The 17,665-nt window shown below is 40.2% G+C and overlaps 1 protein-coding gene across 1 annotated transcript; it reads left to right on the top strand.

Moving 5' to 3' along the window:
- The first annotated feature begins 5,788 nt into the window (after nucleotides 1–5,788).
- DYNLT3 (dynein light chain Tctex-type 3) lies at nucleotides 5,789–16,497 on the top strand. Its single transcript, XM_004281333.4, has 5 exons — nucleotides 5,789–5,916; nucleotides 8,371–8,412; nucleotides 13,511–13,634; nucleotides 14,279–14,356; nucleotides 14,646–16,497. The coding sequence occupies exons 1-5, from the start codon at nucleotides 5,887–5,889 to the stop codon at nucleotides 14,720–14,722; spliced, it is 351 nt and encodes a 116-aa protein (XP_004281381.1). The 5' UTR covers nucleotides 5,789–5,886; the 3' UTR covers nucleotides 14,723–16,497.
- The last annotated feature ends 1,168 nt before the right edge of the window (nucleotides 16,498–17,665 follow it).

Raw genomic sequence — 17,665 nt, 5'->3', positions numbered from 1 at the left:
CACTGTGCCACTAGGGAAGCCCCCAAATAATAGATTTTTGTATTTCTGTAAGTGTACTTCTGCTGGTGACTAATTTTCTCAGTTATTTGCCTAATTTTTTATCACTTCATCTTCGTTTTTGAAGGTTATTTGTGCTGGGTACACATTCTAAGTTCACGGAATTTTCTTCAGTATTTTGAAGGTGTCAAAATGCATTATCATTGAAGGCAAATGCATTGCCTTTGGTTTTCTATTGTTTCTGTGAGCAGTTAGATGTCAGTCTTCTTGTTTGACTTTTGTAGGTAATTTGTCTTCTTTGTTGGGAGGGGATGCTACTTCATAATATTTCAGCTTCCTTTGGTTTTCAATCATTATACCGTGATGTGCCAAAATACAGGTTTTATTTTATTCATTCTGCTTGGGGAATCTTTGGGATTCTTAGACCTGTGGCTTGAGGTCTGTGCTAGATATTCTCTGCGTCTCTACGTCCGTGCTTTGACCCCTCTGCCTTGAGAAGCTGACCTATATGGATTACAATAGCTCCCATGCCCTCTGGTTTCAAGTTGAGTGCAGCCAATGAGGAGCATTAGTAGGAGATCAGCGGGAGGGTGAAGGGATCAGGGTAATTATTCCTCTGGCTCCCTTTTCGGGAGGCACCCTGGGTTTGCTGTATCCCTTGACAAAAGATTACTGCTCCTCTCAAAGTGACCTTCTCTACATGATTGTTTAAGCCTCTCTTTCCCCTTAAACTTTTGGGCCTGGAAGTGGTGACAGCTCCAGCATTGCTAGCCCCAGGTTCTTGTAATATCAATAGTCATTCACCTGCCCACACCTTTGTAATTTGTCCCTTTGTAAATGAGCCCACCTCAATTTATGCCATTTGGAGTGTGCCATCTTCTTCACCTTGGCAACCTGACTGATACAGTAACTAGTACCAAAAGTAGCCTGTGATGGTTAATCTTAGGTGTCAAGTTTTCTGAGCCATGGTGCCCAGATACTTAGTCAAACATTATCTTGAATGTTTCTGTGAGGGTATTTTTGAATGAGATGTACATTTAACTCAGTGGACTTTGAGTAAAGCAGATTGCCCTCCATAATGTGGGTGGGCCTCATCTAATCAGTTGAAGGACTGACTAAAACAAAAGGCTGACCTCCCCCAAGTAAAAGAGAATTCTCTAGCAGACTGCATTCTGATTTCATCTGCAACATAGGCTCTCCTGGTTCTACAGAAGGCTGCCTTTGGACTTGAAATGCATCTCTTTCCTGAATCTTCAGGTTGCTGGCCTTCCCCACCAGATTCTGGGCTTACCAAGCCTCCACAATCGTGCAAGCCAATTTCTTAAGATAAATTCCTTTCTCTATATACACACATCCTATTGGTTCTGTTTCTCTGGAGAACCCTGACTAATACAGGGTATCAGGAATTAGATCCTCATGAAATAAATCCTTAAATGTTCATATTCTGAGGAAGTTCATGGATAATCTTCCTGCTGAGAATCATGAGGCATGAGTAATTCATGGCATGAGGTGACATCATGATTACTCACATTATCACCAGAGGGTGAAATGCATGTGGAGGGCAAGGCATTGGGGGTCAAGTTGTTGTAGCATAGTACAAAAGTACTAATAAAGATTGGAGAGTCACCTGGAATCTTACTGTAACTTTGGAAAGCACATATAGGGAAAACAGAAATTAAGAGTTATGAATATAAAATTTAAAACATGCACTAAAAAATTAGAAGGCCTCCAGGGCAGGTTTGCCAGAGTCCCTCATTTCCCATAATTGTACAACATCACATTGATCCATGACATTGGTGACAGTACAGTGGTAATCACTAGGTCCATATAAATGCAATAGATGTGCAGTTTAAAATGTGCTGCTTGGGCTTCCCTGGTGGCACAGTGGTTAAGAATCAGCCTGCTAATGCAGGAGACACGGGTTCGAGCCCTGGTCCGGGAAGATCCCACATGCCACGGAGGAACTAAGCCCGTGCACCACAACTACTGAGCCTGCGCTCTAGAGCCCGTGCTCCGCAACAAGAGAAGCCACCGCAATGAGAAGCCTGCGCACCTCAGCAAAGAGTAGCCCCCGCTACGAGAGAAATCCTGTGCACAGCAATGAAGACCCAACGCAGCCAAAAATAAATAAATAAATAAATATTTTTAAAAATGTGCTGCTTAACACATAGAGGTGACCCATCAACTACGGTATCATTCTAATGCGAGAACAAGTTGGTCATGCAACCACCTGAAACCAAAAACATTAGCCATAATTTGTGTCCTACATATAAGATGGTGGAGTTGGAAGAGGCTCAAGTAACATGAAATAGTTGTGATAGTCTCTGCCTCTGTAGCTGGTCAAGAGGATGAATGTTGAGGCCAAACGTGGTAGACTGTTATCAGGTTCCTGAACTATTCATTATGGATTCCCCTGTACCCACCTCCCCAACACACATCAGTGTAAATAAATCCTTACTGAATTATTATATTTTGAGTGTTCCTCTGCTTCCTCTAGAAGATCTGATTAATAAGTTGTTCGATCAGTTTTGGAAGATTTTCAGCTATTATTTCATCAAATATTGCTTCTGTCCATTCCCTCTCATCTCCTTTTGGAACTCCAATTTTATGCGTTAAACATTCTCATGGTGTTCTTTTTGCCTCCATGATTTCTTACATATTTTATATTCATTTATGCCCCATTCCAAATATTTTCTTGTGACCTGTTTTTAAAATTTCACTAATTAAATCTTCAGCTTTGTCTAAACTACTATAGAACCCATCCTTTAAATTTTCAATCTTGGTTATTGTGTTTTGCACTTCTAGAAATTCCATTTGGACATTTTTCATACTTTCCAGTTCTTTGAGGAAATTCTTAATATTATCTCACATACATTAAGACACACATTTTAAAGCCTATTCTGATAATTCTACCATCTAGATCCCTTGTTGAGTTGTTCCCATTGTCTGTTGATTTAGGATAATGCTGTTTTGTCTCTGTATGTGCCTAGTTATATTTTATTGTGCATCCGATGATATACGTGAACAATTATGTATCTAATTTGAGGCCTAGGATGATGTTTTCTTCCTCCAGAAAGAATTTACATTTGCTTCTGGGAAGTTGGCTAGAGACATTAGCAATGCCAGATCACCTTAATTCAATTTCAGGAATTGAAGTGATTTAAAACTGAGCTTCAGTGCCTGCAAGATCAAGTTTTATTGTTTGACACCTTTTCCTAGGGTGTAATCCTTGGATTCTCAACCCACAATATGATTGTTACAAAAGATCTCCTCCTTGGCAGGGCATGGAACCTGATTATATTACCTCTTGGCTCATAAGCAAAAGGCTTTGCATCTTCTACCCCCACAGGGGGAAAATATTTGTCCCAAATGCTCTGCTCGTGCTTCTAGGTTGCATGCTTCTCCAGGTCTTAGATGCATAATTCTTCCCCATATTATTAAAACTCCAATTCCTTTGAGCAAATGCTTATTATATTTTGCACAACTTTCCTAATTGGCAGTGAAAGGGTTAGTTCTAATTGCTTAGACCACCATTACAGAAGCCCTTAAATATAATTTGAATGGTTTATAAAATGGGTCTAAATGTTTTATCAGTTACTTCTATGAAGAACACTTCTCAACAATAGAATCTATTAAGATTTGGAGGAAAAATAGTTATTAAAATGTCTCAAACAGAAATTGCATATAGCTATTTTAAGCATAAATCCAGATATAAAATATTATTCATGAAAGCAAGATTGAGGGTCTCATTAAAAGATTTGAAAGATTTCATTTGGAAGTTTTTACAAATTAAATTTTTAACACCTTTTTAATTTTATTTTTTCCTTACAATTATATAACTTAAAGAAAATATTTTTTAATCAAACAACATAAAAATACCCCAAAGCCCCTCTAGTTCACTCCAATGTAGCATGCAAATATTACTATCTTTTATATATGGACCACAGCATGAAAATAGTTGGTAAGGACTTTCCTACCAACAATTATGTCACATCCCTTTTTTCTTTCCAGTAGCACTCACTTTTCACCATTGAAGGTGAAAATACCAAACATGTGTTTTCCCACAGGCTTTGCCAAGGGAGGAATCACATGACTGAATGTTGGCAAATGGGAGGGACCTCAGGAGAAGACCCCACAGGATTTCAAGTAAAGATTTGCCTTCCTAAAATAAATTGATCAACCCAAGTCAATGTCCATTTTCTTCATTGGATGTGATACCTTCGTTCCTTGTGATACCAGAACTGCTGCAGCCACGTGTGGCCATGACTAAATATTGCTGATATGCTGAGGATAGTAGAATGGAAAGACGGAAAGCACAGAGACGCCAAAAAGTTGTTGAGCAACTGACCCAACGTGGAACATCTCTACCTCTGTATTTCTGGCTATGCCAGAAAACAAATGTCCTTAGTATTTCAGCTCATCGTACTTGAATCTTCTGTTACTTGCAACCAGGATACTAACTAATAAAGCTATGGTGGGTTTTTTTTGTTTGTTTTTTTTTTGTTTTTTGTTTTTTTTCCTTACGCGGGCCCCTCACTGTTGTGGCCTCTCCCGCTGTGGAGCACAGGCTCCAGACGCGCAGGCTCAGCAGCCATGGCTCACGGGCCCAGCCGCTCCACGGCATGTGGGATCTTTCCGGACCGGGGCACAAACCCGTGTCCCTTGCATCAGCAGGCGGACTCTCAACCACTGCGCCACCAGGGAAGCCCAGCTATGGTGGTTTTAAAGCATGGTCCCCAAACGACACTTGTGCCGTTGAAAGGTAGGCCTCTTCTAGAAGTTGGAAAAGGCAAGGAAATGGATTCTCTTCTCGAGCCTCCAAAGGGAACATACTCCTGCAGACTCACTTTAGATTTCTGACCTCTAGTACTGTAAAACAATAAATATGTGCTGCTTTAAGCCACTAAATTTATGATAATTTGTTACAGCAGCAATAGGAAACTAATACAGTGATTAAGAACTTGGGTGCTGCTAGCTGCTATCAGCCTCCTTAAGTTTAAATCCTTCTTCTACTACTTACTGGATATATGACCTTTGGCAAATAAACTCTCTGTACCTCAGTTTCATCTTGAAAGATGGGATGATGGTAACAGAACCAAACCTGCTGGGTTCTCACGGGTTTAAAGGAGAAAATCCTTAGGATTATCTGAAACTTCGTAATTTTTAAATAAAGGTAACCATTATTCTGCTAATATTTATAATTTGATTTAGGATATTTGTACCTTCTCTCCTACAAATTAAAGTTCTTTTGTTTTTTGGTTTCTTTTACATAGTCATGGAGGAGGAGGGGTGTAAGAGCATCTGCTTCAGGAGTTGGAGTACATACAGCATCTCATTTGATCCTCACAACCAGCCATGAAATAGGTGTAATTTTGTTTTCATAAGAGAAAACTGAGGCTGTGGGAGGTTAATTTTTCCAAGTGACATAGCTAGTAAGAAGACCAATCAAAGCAGCTTGTTCACCATTGCATTCACTACACTTATTTGCTGGATGATGATGCACGAATATGTGCAAATAACCATGGCAGTGGGCACTCATAAATACTGCAGAGTTTAGACGGACTGACATTAGGTCACCCCATCTGACCCACACCGGCACAAATCCCAGCTTTTTAACACCCAACCCTGGTTTCCAGAAAGGTTGGAGGTAACAGAGAGTCACTTCCAGTCGCAGGAATCCTGCGGGAGGGTGGGATGGGAGTCGGAGCGGGGGTGGGGGGGTGGAGGGGTGGGGAGGGCAGGAAGGTGGTAACGCTGTGACGCAAAGGCGGGGCCTGCGTGGGGAACGCCCCGGGCCATAACCGGGGGGCGGGGCCTCCCCGGGGCCAGTACGCGGCCGCGTAGCTAGACCTGCCCATCCCTCAGCCCCCTAGGAGAGCTGGCGCCACCATGGAGGAGTACCATCGCCCCTGCGACGAGGTACCGCCCCTTCACCGCCCGCGAGCGACCCCCGTCCGCCTTGGCGCTTAGTCTTGGCCGGGTGGTCTCCCGGCACCCGGCGGCCCCGAGAGTTGGGGTGCGACGTCCTCCGAGCCCGGGTCCTCTCCTCGGGGCCCGGGATCCGCCCCGCCCATCCTCGGCTCCCCACCCCGAGGGCCTGAGGGTGGGCTGAGAGTCGGGGTGGCAGGGGCTGCTGGGAGCACAGGGGGCTGGCAGTGAGGTCGGGGCCGAGGGATGGAAGGCCTGACTCGGGGTGCGTGGGGTAGGGATGGGGCGGAGGGAGCCGCCAGTCTGCAGGGCGGGCCTCGGGAACCGGTCTTCCTGGCTGCTTCCTCCGCCCCTTGGTGTCCCAAAGCAGGTGCCGCATCCCCGCCAAGCGAAGCCCTGGTGGCAGAGCCGGTCCCGCTCCCGGGCACTCTCGTCTGGGTGGTTTGGAAGGAGGCGCCTTATGGATTAAGGAGCCCTTGCTTACTGACTCAGGCTTCCCGAAACCTCACCAGAATCCCGTGATGTCATCTGTCATCTTCCTGTTACTGATGGGGGACTCTGACTTTCATGGTGGCTAAGTGACTTGCCCAAACTTAGAACTGCCAGGAATGACAGATGCTCCATTTGAACCCAGACCTCTGACTACACAACTACAACTCTGGCTTCACTTTAACCACGATGAGGATGAGGCCTGTTGGATCCCAGGATAACCCGTGACAGGGCAGTATAAACAAAGACATCTTCTGTCCAGTGGTAGCCACAGGTGAATGGTACGGTGAAATAAAAGTAGGCAGGCACGTGGTGGAGGTGCAGCATAAAATGGTGTATCATTAGACCCCTGAAAGGGGCTTCTGAACCATTCATCTCTAGGATGTGGGCTTCTGCAGAAGCTAAGACCACATTTAAATTCATTACTTCTATGCTGCAGGTGGCATACACACCTCAAGGTTAGTGTTAAAGTATTCTCATTTTAGAAATTGAAGCACAAGCAATTTCACCCTCAAGATGCACTAGTCTGCTGACTCCTAAGAGGTTCTGTACTGCAGTACCCCCTAAATACCTATATTTAAAAAGAAAATTACATGCGTTACCATGGCCACCCAGTACAACCTGATTATCGGGTGACCTTCCAAACTGAAGTGGAATGGACATCCCATTTAATTTGTAGACCACTTTTGAAAATAGATAAGGACCTTATTTGAAGGTAAAATGACCATTTTAATAGGGGCAGTTGTGACACCTGTTTTCATGATATTTCTGATTATTTAGGGTATTTTTATTCCTTTGTTGTTGGGGAATTATCTGGTGTAATTAAATGAGTTGAAAATATTTTAAATCTGTACTCAAGATGGTACTTATTTTCAGAATTTACTTGGTTTTTGAACTGTTTTGTTGTATAGTGGGATTTACAAACATGCTGATGTCATACAGCACCTAAAAACGTCTCTATGGAAACAAATCATGTACTATCTGAAGTGCTTTGGTTTAGATTGCAATCTTAACACGTAGCCTAGTTCTTGACTCTAGGACATTTCCTTGTCATTCATGGTTGCTTTTAACTCAAGATTGTATCAAGCCACTCCACAGGAAAGACTAAGTTGCCAGACCTGTTATATTATAGGTCTATATAGATTATAGGTCTAACATATTATTTATATGTTATAAAGTGACATTAATTTGGAATGATCAAGTATTTTCATAACCTTTAACTCAGAAAAGCCACATTTTTGCCAAGCATAGGTTAAAAACAAACTTGAAACTTATCTATTCAGCATTCTTTTCTCACTCCCCCTCATTCTCACTTAGCTGCAACTATTTCCTGTGTACTGATAACACATCCTTATACCCACCTCCTATTTCCTGAGCTTTACAATCCAATAATCCTCAATCTCTGGTGTTCATCAGAATCACCAGTAAAGCACTTTTTTTTTTCCTGTGCTGTCCATATCTATTTAAAATTTTTTTATTTTATATTGGAGTAGAGTTGATTTACAGTGTTGTGTTAGTTTCAGGTGTACAGCAAAGTGATTCAGTTATACATATACACATATCTATTCTTTTTCAGATTCTTGTCCCATATAGATTATTACAGAGTATTGAGTAGAATTCCCTGTGCTATACAGTAGGTCCTTGTTGATTATCTGTTTTATATATAGTAGTGTTATATGAGTAAAGCACTTTTTAAAAAAACATAGTTGCCCAGGCTCTGCTTCAGAACTAATCAGTCAAGATCTCCATGGAGGTAGGTGGGGAAAGCATTTTGCGATTTTAAAGATGATCAAGGTGGGATTAGTAGCCTCAGTAGACTTAATGCCCCTTTTCACTGTGGTCTCCTGTCACTAAAACCTGTCTAGGCCAGCCTAGGTTATTCTGTGTAGCATCATAGCTACCAGGAAAAGGAAGTCTGTATTGAAAACAACTTTATCTTTTGTTTTCCATCTTTAGGTCGGCTTCAATGCTGATGAAGCCCACAATATCGTTAAAGAGGTGAGTTACATATCTTGTTCATCTTGAAGATTGATGCATTGGTTGAAATTTTAAAAAGCTGTATTTTGACTTACGGCACAAAGTTAGAAACCTTAGTATTAAAGCAAGATTTTTCATATTTATTCACTAATTCTTTATAGGGGTGCTTCTATGTTTGTTGTGTTGGATGCTGTCAGGCATCTTGGGGCTTACCCTGAAAGGGATATTTAAATATTGATCTAGAAAACTGGCTTGCTGTTTTCTAAACTGATTCTCTGTCTTTTGAATAAAAGAACTTTTATTCCAATGGGGCCAAATATTATTTTAAATGTTAATGCCCTAAAAGTATATAGGTAAATTATATGTATAGTATAATAAACATATAATTATAGTATATACATACATATATATGTGTGTGTGTGTATATATATATCAAGTAAATAAAAGACCCTAGAAATATCTGCTTTGGTTATTGTATGCTTTTTTTTTGCCCAATATAACTGGAAAAACAGGAACTTCCAGTTGTTAAGACTCTGCACTCCCAATGCAGGGGGCACAGGTTCGATCCCTGGTCGGGGAACAAAGATCCTGCATGCCTCATGGCACGGCCGCGCACACACACACACAGATTGGAAAAGCAATCACTTAATATCTTTTAGACACTGATATGACGGTAAATCAAATTCTTCAGAAAAATATTTGAAATATGATATGTGGTCCTCGTGTTAGGCAAATAGACAAGAAGTTCCCTTTGGGACTCAGTGTTGGCAGAGGAACTTTAATTATTCTAGTGGTATCACATACAGACGAACTGTGGGTAAGGTATTTATGAACACTTTTAATAGTCCTGAGTCATTTTTAACTGTACCAAATCCTAGAAAAAAATAAGCTGGCCCGGAAGGTAGGCTTGTATTGTGGGCATGGCTGTTGCGGCCCGTGTCCTAGCAGCAGGCCCCAACTACCTTTAGGCTTGGCTGGATTGGCTGGCCCTCTGGGCACTGAGCACCATCTCAGTCCTGAGACGATGCCTCACCTGCCTGAATGCTTAGGGCACGAGCTCACCCGGAACTCACCCAGGGCTGGCCTCGTGAAACTAGGATCACCGTGAGGTCTGAGAGAGCTGGATAGGCACCTGAAAATCCCGCCATATTTTAATAGTTCAAAATCATGTATTAGAACTTTGTAGCCAGGAATATATCATTATTATAACAAAATGCAAATGTTTTCGATACCTTGACAATGCAAAAGCACAAATGAGGGCAATGGGGGGGGGTGGAAGAAGGGATGGAGGTCATGGGAGGGCAGGAGTGATAACAACTTCAAAGTGGAAAGTCAAGAGAGACTGTCCTTGGTGGATGGAACATGAAGCAAAGGATGCTGGGGTATTGGAGGAATCTTTTAAATAGTACCTTCTTCTTTACCCACATTATGAACCATATGAAAAGACCAAAGAGTTAGTAGAAAGAGAACCAAATATCACCTTTATTATTGATAAAAACTGAGTTGGAGATTGGAGCTTGTTTTGCTAACTCCCTACTTGTTCAGTTCAGACCTTGGAAGAGGCATCCAAGGGAAAGTTAGAGTCAGCAGAGAGAAACACTCAACCAGGCTGGTGCCTTTCGTTGCTCTGGGTGAAGAGGGAAGGAGAAACCAAATAGCCAAGTCCAAGGCATTTGGGAGATTGGCCCTCCCAGATGAGAAAGGTACCAACCAGTAGCTCACTCCACCTCCATGGGGAGGAATAATAACAGGTGGGACGAGAGGCCAGGGATGATAAGGAAAAAATCCTCTGCGTGGAAGGAAACATCCGGAGTAGAAAAGAAACATGCTTCTAATAGTGTAAATATATTGAAGTAAAAATAGCAAATTCATTATATTGAGGGATGTGGGGAGGGGGGGAAGGAGGTGGCAGGTGGTCCTAGGGAACTAAATTTTCATCTGTCATAGCAGGAGCTCTAGGGATGTTGTCTAGAATTCATAAATCAAGAAATAGTGATATAAACATTATTTAGATATGTGAGTGACCCTTAAGAGATAAAAAAACAGTTGTACCCTAAAAGTGTTTCTTCTGTGGAAGGGGGCTGGGGATGGGAAAGGGTGGGGAGGGGATTCTTATTTTTCATTGTAAGCTCTTCTGTTCTGTTGGATTTTTAAACCCATGTGCATGGGTTACTTTGATGGTTTGTTCAGTTAAAAGAACCATGCTTCTTAAAATGAGATACCCATATTGAGTGGTGGCTAGGAGGTCCTAGAAGCCACTGGGTACATTTTTTTTTATTAAAAAAAAATATTTATTTATTTAGGCTGTGTCGGGTCTTAGTTGCGGCACGTGGGATCTTTCATTGTGGCGCGCGGGCTTAGTCGCCCCGCGGCATGTCGGATCTTAGTTCCCCCACCAGGGATCGAACCGGTGTCGCCTGCATTGCAAGATGGATTCTCAACCGCTGGACCATCAGGGAAGTCCCCACTGGGTGCATTTTAGAGCATCAATTTTACTTCCATACTTGCAAGAGGGAGTTAAGTAATATAAATAATTTAACACCATTTTCAAATGAAAACAAACTGATACATTATGGAGTCAAAAGCAAGCTTCATTTGAAATTTTCATATAAAATATGAGACTCGAAAGACATCTCAGGTTTGCCACAGCTGGCATTCAGGTACCTGTGTATCCTCTTCCCTCCCCCTCTCTTCCCATGAGCCAACTGTCTTTGCCACTGAGGTATTTGAAAGGTGATGGGGGGCGGGGGGAGAGGAGAGAGAGAGAGAGAGAGAGAGAGAGAGAGAGAGAGAGAGAGAGAGAGAGAGAGCGAGAGCGCACTATTTGAAAACATTTCAGCACTTCCCCGATGATTATACAGTTTCAGCAGGCATTTCTGTTTTTCTTATCTTTTGCTGATCTCCTTATTTTCTTAGAGTCCTTCCTCTGAGCCCCTATGCTAATATATTTTTCCTGCTGAAGTCTTAGAGCCACTCACTTACTGGTGATATGCATGTTATATTTATTGTCAGTAATAGAATTTGCCCACAAATTTTCATATAAAAAGTGAGTTACAAATGGAATTAACTTGGTGCTTAATCTAAAGTATATTTGATTCAGGATGCCCAGAGAGTATATCAAAGCCAGTATTACTTCAACAACAAACATGTATTGAGTGCCTGCTCCCTGCCCGAGTTCTGAGTTTGGCCCTGGGAATACAGAGCAGGTTAAGGACCTCATTATCTAGTGGGCCTCCTGGTTAAGTGGTAATGAAGAAGGCTAAATGTTAATTAATAGTAATTAGCAGGGCTATTTACAGTGGCATCCACAGGCCCCTGATATTTCTGTTGTTTGGAGCAGAACTTGAAGCAGTCCTATTAGATAACCTGAAAGTAAACAAGGGCTGGTAGTTTCCCATTAAGGTACAGCAGTCTAGGGAGAGGAAGAGGTTTCCCAAAGGCCGTCAGCTTGGGTATGGTAAAGTCAGGATTAATCTTTGTCCCCATGATCCTTGGGCCACTGACCCTCCTAACTCTTCATGTTACATTCTAGGAGAGTAATTTGAGGTACGTTGTTACTTTCTTCAACCCCTCTATATTTAATTTCTCTTTTTGCGTTTTATGATTAGTGAAGAGTTTATACTATTCAGCTTAAGATTCCATATTAATTAGTGCCTCTACTATAGTCCAGTTGTAGTAAATGAAAGCTGCAACGTGCACGTGTGTGTCTGTCTTACTAAGCTGGATTCTATAAATGAATTGAATGAGTGCTTTATTCTCCAGGCTCTATCACTTGAATAAAAAAATAATAGCAGCAAAATAAGTGAGAGAAAGACAAATACTGTATGATCGGACCAATATGTGGAATCTAAAAAAATCCAAACTCATAGAAACAGAGTAGAATGGTGGTTGCCATGGGGTGGGGAAAATGTCGGTCAAAGGGTACAAACTTCTAGTTATAAGATGAATAAGTTCTGAGGATCTAATATACACCATGATAATTATAGTTAACAGTACTGTATTGTATACTTGAAGGTTGCTGAAAGTAGATTTTAAATGTTCTCAATACACACACACACACACACACACACACACACACACACACACACACAAACAAAAGGTAAGTATGTGAGGAAGTGAATGTGTTAACTAACCTTATTGTGGCAATCATTTCACAATATGACGTGTCAAATCATCACATTGTACACCTTAAACTGACACAATGTTGTATGTCAATTATATCTCAATAAAACTGGAAAAAATAAGATAACAGCAGCAATAATTATAATGATGTAATAATATCTGTCATTACTTATGTGTTTACTCTGTGGCAGTCACTGTGTTTGAGCACACGGCTTTCCTTATCTCACCCCATCCTCACAACAACTTGATGAGGCTGTTATCCCTACTTTAAAGATTAGGAAAATAAGGGGTTTCAAGAGATTAAGTCACTTGTAGAAGGTCACACAGGGGTGGCTGAGGTGACCTTAAAACCTAAGACTGTGATACTAAACCGGTACTCTTAATCAAGTATCAGAAGTGGATGCACGTAAACACCGTGGAAAATTAACTTTCTCTTTTTAGAGTGCCTAAAAACTAGCGTTTGTTGATGTTTTACTTTTAGTGGCAGGTGTGCTTGTTGTTTGATAGCTAAGCAGTTACATAATATGAAATAGGATATAATTATTGTACATGAGAAATATATTTTTAAGTTGGTCTCATCCTTTGTTTCTAGCATCTGAAACCTAGTTCAAATCCCAGCTGTTTCAAAGCCATTCTTTAACCAATTGATATCACCCTTTTAAAATCTCCACCACCCCATAATGACTTACCACCCTTGATTAGTCTTCCTTGTATTATAGAGTTCTTTTATTAGCTTCTCTGCTAGACCGTTAAGTTCTTTACAGTAGAGGCCATGTCACATTTATCTTTATATGGCCTGTAATATCTCACAGAGTGAGATGACGCATGCGGAAATGCTTTGAAAATTCTACAACAGTTAGAGATGATGCATAATAAATACTTAACAGATGCATATCTTGTAAGATGTTTTATTAGGTTATAAGTGTATTTTATGTTTTGAATAAATTTTTTGATGTGATATGTGTATACTTTGTTTAATTGTCCTCTGCCCTTTTAGTGTATAGATGGGGTCTTGGGAGGTGAAGATTATAATCATAACAACATCAACCAATGGACCGCAAGCATAGTGGAACAATCCTTAGCACATCTGGTTAAGCTGGGAAAAGCTTATAAGTATATTGGTAAGTATCGGTGTCCTTCTTCACTAGTTTGCTCACCTTTGTTCCTGTGGTTTTTCTCTGAATTTACAGAATGTAAATGAATGAGAGACACTCAAGTTGGATACTAATAGGGGGTGAAGGACTTCTGACTTATTCATCACAAAAATAATCTGTGATAATACCTAACAGATGGAGATCTTTCACAACTCAAAAGCAGTGTGAGCTCCTGCCAACCATCTACTTGCCTTGGTAGCATCATCCTTTACATTTTCAGTGAGATTCCCTCAGCCCTACTGTCTTCCTTTCATCAGTGCCATGCCTCCTTACGTGTAGGACTGTGAAGTACCACACAATACTTGTAAAGTGGAATATTTTCTTTGTTTTTGTGTCTGAATTATGCCCATGGGACAAGGCACATAATTTCGCCCAGATTTTTCCTGCAGTGCCGTCACCATTGGTTATGGCACTGGGCAGCAAACAGACTGGACCCAGTGGGGTCAGAATCGTGCTGGTAAATAATCAAGATGAGAGACTTATTTTTTTCAATCCATTCGCTGAATGCTTTGTTTTCTGTTATTTTTATAGCTTTTAGAGCTCCGAACTCAAACACTCAGATACGTTTTCCTTCGTTTGTAAGTGTTCTTACTGTGCAACTTTATTTTTAGTGACCTGTGCGGTGGTCCAGAGGAGTGCATATGGCTTTCACACAGCCAGCTCATGTTTTTGGGACACCACATCTGATGGTAAGAGACTTTAAGCTGATTCAAACAAAATCCAACTTCTAGCAAAGTCAAATAGTGTACTTGTTATCGAATCCTTATTTATCTCTAATTAAATTCCCACAAGACTTTATCAACAGAATTGCTTTGTACCTAGTGACCAGTATGCCGTCAGACAAATAGGAAATATGAAGATTGAACAGATTGCAGGAAATGTGATATTAAAACCTATGAAAAATGTATATATATATTTTTTCCTGGTAATTCTGATGTTTTGCTGGTATTTCAACGTCCTTTTGTTGTGTGTTTTCAGGAACCTGTACTGTAAGATGGGAAAACCGAACCATGAACTGTATTGTCAATGTCTTTGCCATTGCTATTGTCCTGTAACAGGCTAAAAATGTTCGGCCAAAACCATTAACAAGAATTTGTCACTGTATCCTTTCTAAAAAGAGTAACAGTTACTTATTCGTGTGCTAGATGACAAGTGTGCAATATGCTTCAAAACTATCAACAAAAACTGAATAGTGCAAGCAAGCAATCTCATAGGAAGTTGGCAGATTATCTCATATTCCATACAGCATCATTTGAATAGGAAAACCTCAACATTAGCAAAAAACAAATACAGAAATATGGCATGACATGAAAATACAACCTTATATTTACACTGGCTTTTCACTAATAATATGTACCTAAGAAGATGGGGAAAACCATTCAGATAATTAAATTCTCTTTCAGCTAGAAAAGTTAACAGGGATAAATATATGAACAAAAATACTGCAAGGAAAAATGTGGAGAAAATGATAATAATTAGTTAACACTTCTTAGTTTTTTATTTCTCCTTCTTAGTTGTACATATGATTTAGTGGAAAGTAATTCCATTCTTTTTCTTTTTGGCCGTGCCACGCAGCTTGTGGGTTCTTAGTTCCCTGACCAGGGATTAAACTCGCACCCTTGGCAGTGAACGTGCAGAGTCCTAACCACTGGACCGCCGGGGAATTCCCTTAAATCAGCTTTTTAAATTTCAAATTCTTATTTACATTTGAAGGTGAATGAAATCAGGTAAGGTAAACAAAATTAGTTACAGTGTATGATGAAAAGTATATGACTCTAACAGCTGCCTTACACTTCATTCATTCCATGTGTTACAAACATTTACTGAATGTCTGTTATGAGCTATTTCTCTGCTAATTATAGTTATCAATATGCTGTTCAAATTCTAAGTTTCTTTTGGTACCTATTCAGTGGGACAACTGACATTTATGTTTGGGAAGAAAAAAAAAAAGAGTTGTTTTACAAGAGAGGAAAAAAGTGAATCTGGTTATCCAGGTAGAAGTAAGCAAATGAAAAGCACTTATTGCTGACAGAATTATAGATGTAATTTTAAGAATTGCTCCTAACAAGCAAAAAAATGCATAAAATATGCAACTCTTAGTTAAAGGCCTTATTAGCAGTATAATATACAAGTAGTAAATTTTGTCATTGCTTTAGTTACAATCATCTGTAAATAACTTTAAATACTTATTATGTGAGGTTCAAATTGAGTGGGGTAAAGTATAAAACGTATACAATCATTAGCAGGTTATTGAATATCTCAGGGCTTATGAAATATAGTTAAATTTATTAAGAAAATAAAAGATGAAAAATTAGAGTACACAGCTGGCCACCAAATGCGAAGTCAATTTGCTATTTAACCTTGAAAACAAAGTCAATTTTGCATATTACCACTAACACTAATATATATAGGGAGTGGAACCATGATTCATTGAATTCTGGGGGGAAAGAAAAGCTTAATGTTGACAATATTAAGATAGTATTCTTCTAGGAATACTATGTGCATGTTTGATATTTTGCTGAGTAACAATAATTGTTCAGTGTGTAAGAAGAAGATGAAGAAAATACAAGGATGGAGTTTAATGCAGCGATCTACATTTTGGGCACGTCAAAATTTATCAGTCATTACCTTTATGTTAGTTTACGCTGCTGGCTTTTGTGCCTTGAAGATTATAATAGTGACCAAAATACATCTGTGCGGTTAAGGCTTGCTTTTGATTATTGTTATTGAAGCCTGATTTTAAAAGAATAATAATCAGAAATACCTCGTGAACTTGCTGTCTGTTCTGTTTCTAGTTAAAATGTAATAAAGATTATCTTCCTGCACTGTACGTTTGCTTCTGGATGTTCACTGAATAGTTAAAGAAATGGCATTGTCTTTAAGAAATTCTAAATAACAGGAATGAGGAAGAGAAATGAATGTCAGACCACAGATACATTGTACAGAATAAATGCCATTAAAATAGCAACCCGAACCCAGTGTTGACCATTACAACATAAATAACAGCTCCTATTTCATGCCTTTTATTATTTTTAATAAAAAGTTATTTTAAAAAGCAGTATATGGGCTTCCCTGGTGGCGCAGTGGTTGAGAGTCCGCCTGCCAATGCAGGGGACGCGGGTTCGTGCCCCGGTCCGGGAAGATCCCACATGCCGCGGAGCGGCTGGGCCCGTGAGCCATGGCCGCTGAGCCTGCGCGTCCGGAGCCTGTGCTCCGCAACGGGAGAGGCCACAACAGTGAGAGGCCCGCGTACCGCCAAAAAGAAAAAAAAAGAAAAAAAAAAAAGGCAGTATAAAATATATTCTATAACTATTTATTAGCTTTAATAACTATTTTTTGGCAAGGAATTTTGTCCTATTTGTCAACTTTCAATCAAGTTGTTGCTGTTTTTTCTGTTTTTAATTAAAGACTTTAAGTATGTAAAGTTAGGGTATTCAGATGTAAGTACTAACTCGGATTTTTGTAAAGCTATAATTTTATGTTTGTAAAGTACCTGTATACAGCCCTAAATGATGGCAACATCTCATTACATTTTCTGTGGTAAAAAGTACTTTTTTGCTCTTCTTTCCACGTTGGATGTTATCTAATTATGAGTCACTGAAAGCATTTTCACCACCTACAGTCATCATCACATTTTAAAGGTAATCTTACGATGCTGCGGATTATATTTTTAAAGCTTGAGTAAAAAACCTTGTCTATCCTTGATAACAGTTTTTTAAAAGCGGGAGAATAATCTGTGATTTTTTTTGTAGCAAAGGAACTAGGTCTTTTTTTAAAAATTTTTTTATTTTTTGCGGTATGCGGGCCTCTCACTGTTGCGGCCTCTCCCGTTGTGGAGCACAGGCTCCGGATGCGCAGGCTCAGCGGCCATGGCTCACGGGCCCAGCCGCTCCGCGGCATGAACCCGCATCCCCTGCATCGGCAGGCAGACTCTCAACCACTGCGCCACCAGGGAAGCCTGCAAAGCAAAGTTTGAGAGATGAATTGAAAATTTCACT

This window comes from Orcinus orca, chromosome X (genome assembly GCF_937001465.1).
Source record: "Orcinus orca chromosome X, mOrcOrc1.1, whole genome shotgun sequence".
Taxonomy (NCBI): Eukaryota; Metazoa; Chordata; class Mammalia; order Artiodactyla; family Delphinidae; genus Orcinus; species Orcinus orca.
Note: the sequence above shows the minus strand (reverse complement) of the source record. Positions and strands in the feature narration are given on the sequence as shown.

Bases quoted from the DNA above. Each gene is read 5' to 3' on its own strand.
- DYNLT3 (XM_004281333.4), top strand. From the start codon at position 5,887: ATGGAGGAGTACCATCGCCCCTGCGACGAG. The intron at 5,917-8,370 runs GTACCGCCCCTT...TTCCATCTTTAG, and splicing joins ACCATCGCCCCTGCGACGAG to GTCGGCTTCAATGCTGATGA. The intron at 14,357-14,645 runs GTAAGAGACTTT...GTGTGTTTTCAG, and splicing joins TTGGGACACCACATCTGATG to GAACCTGTACTGTAAGATGG.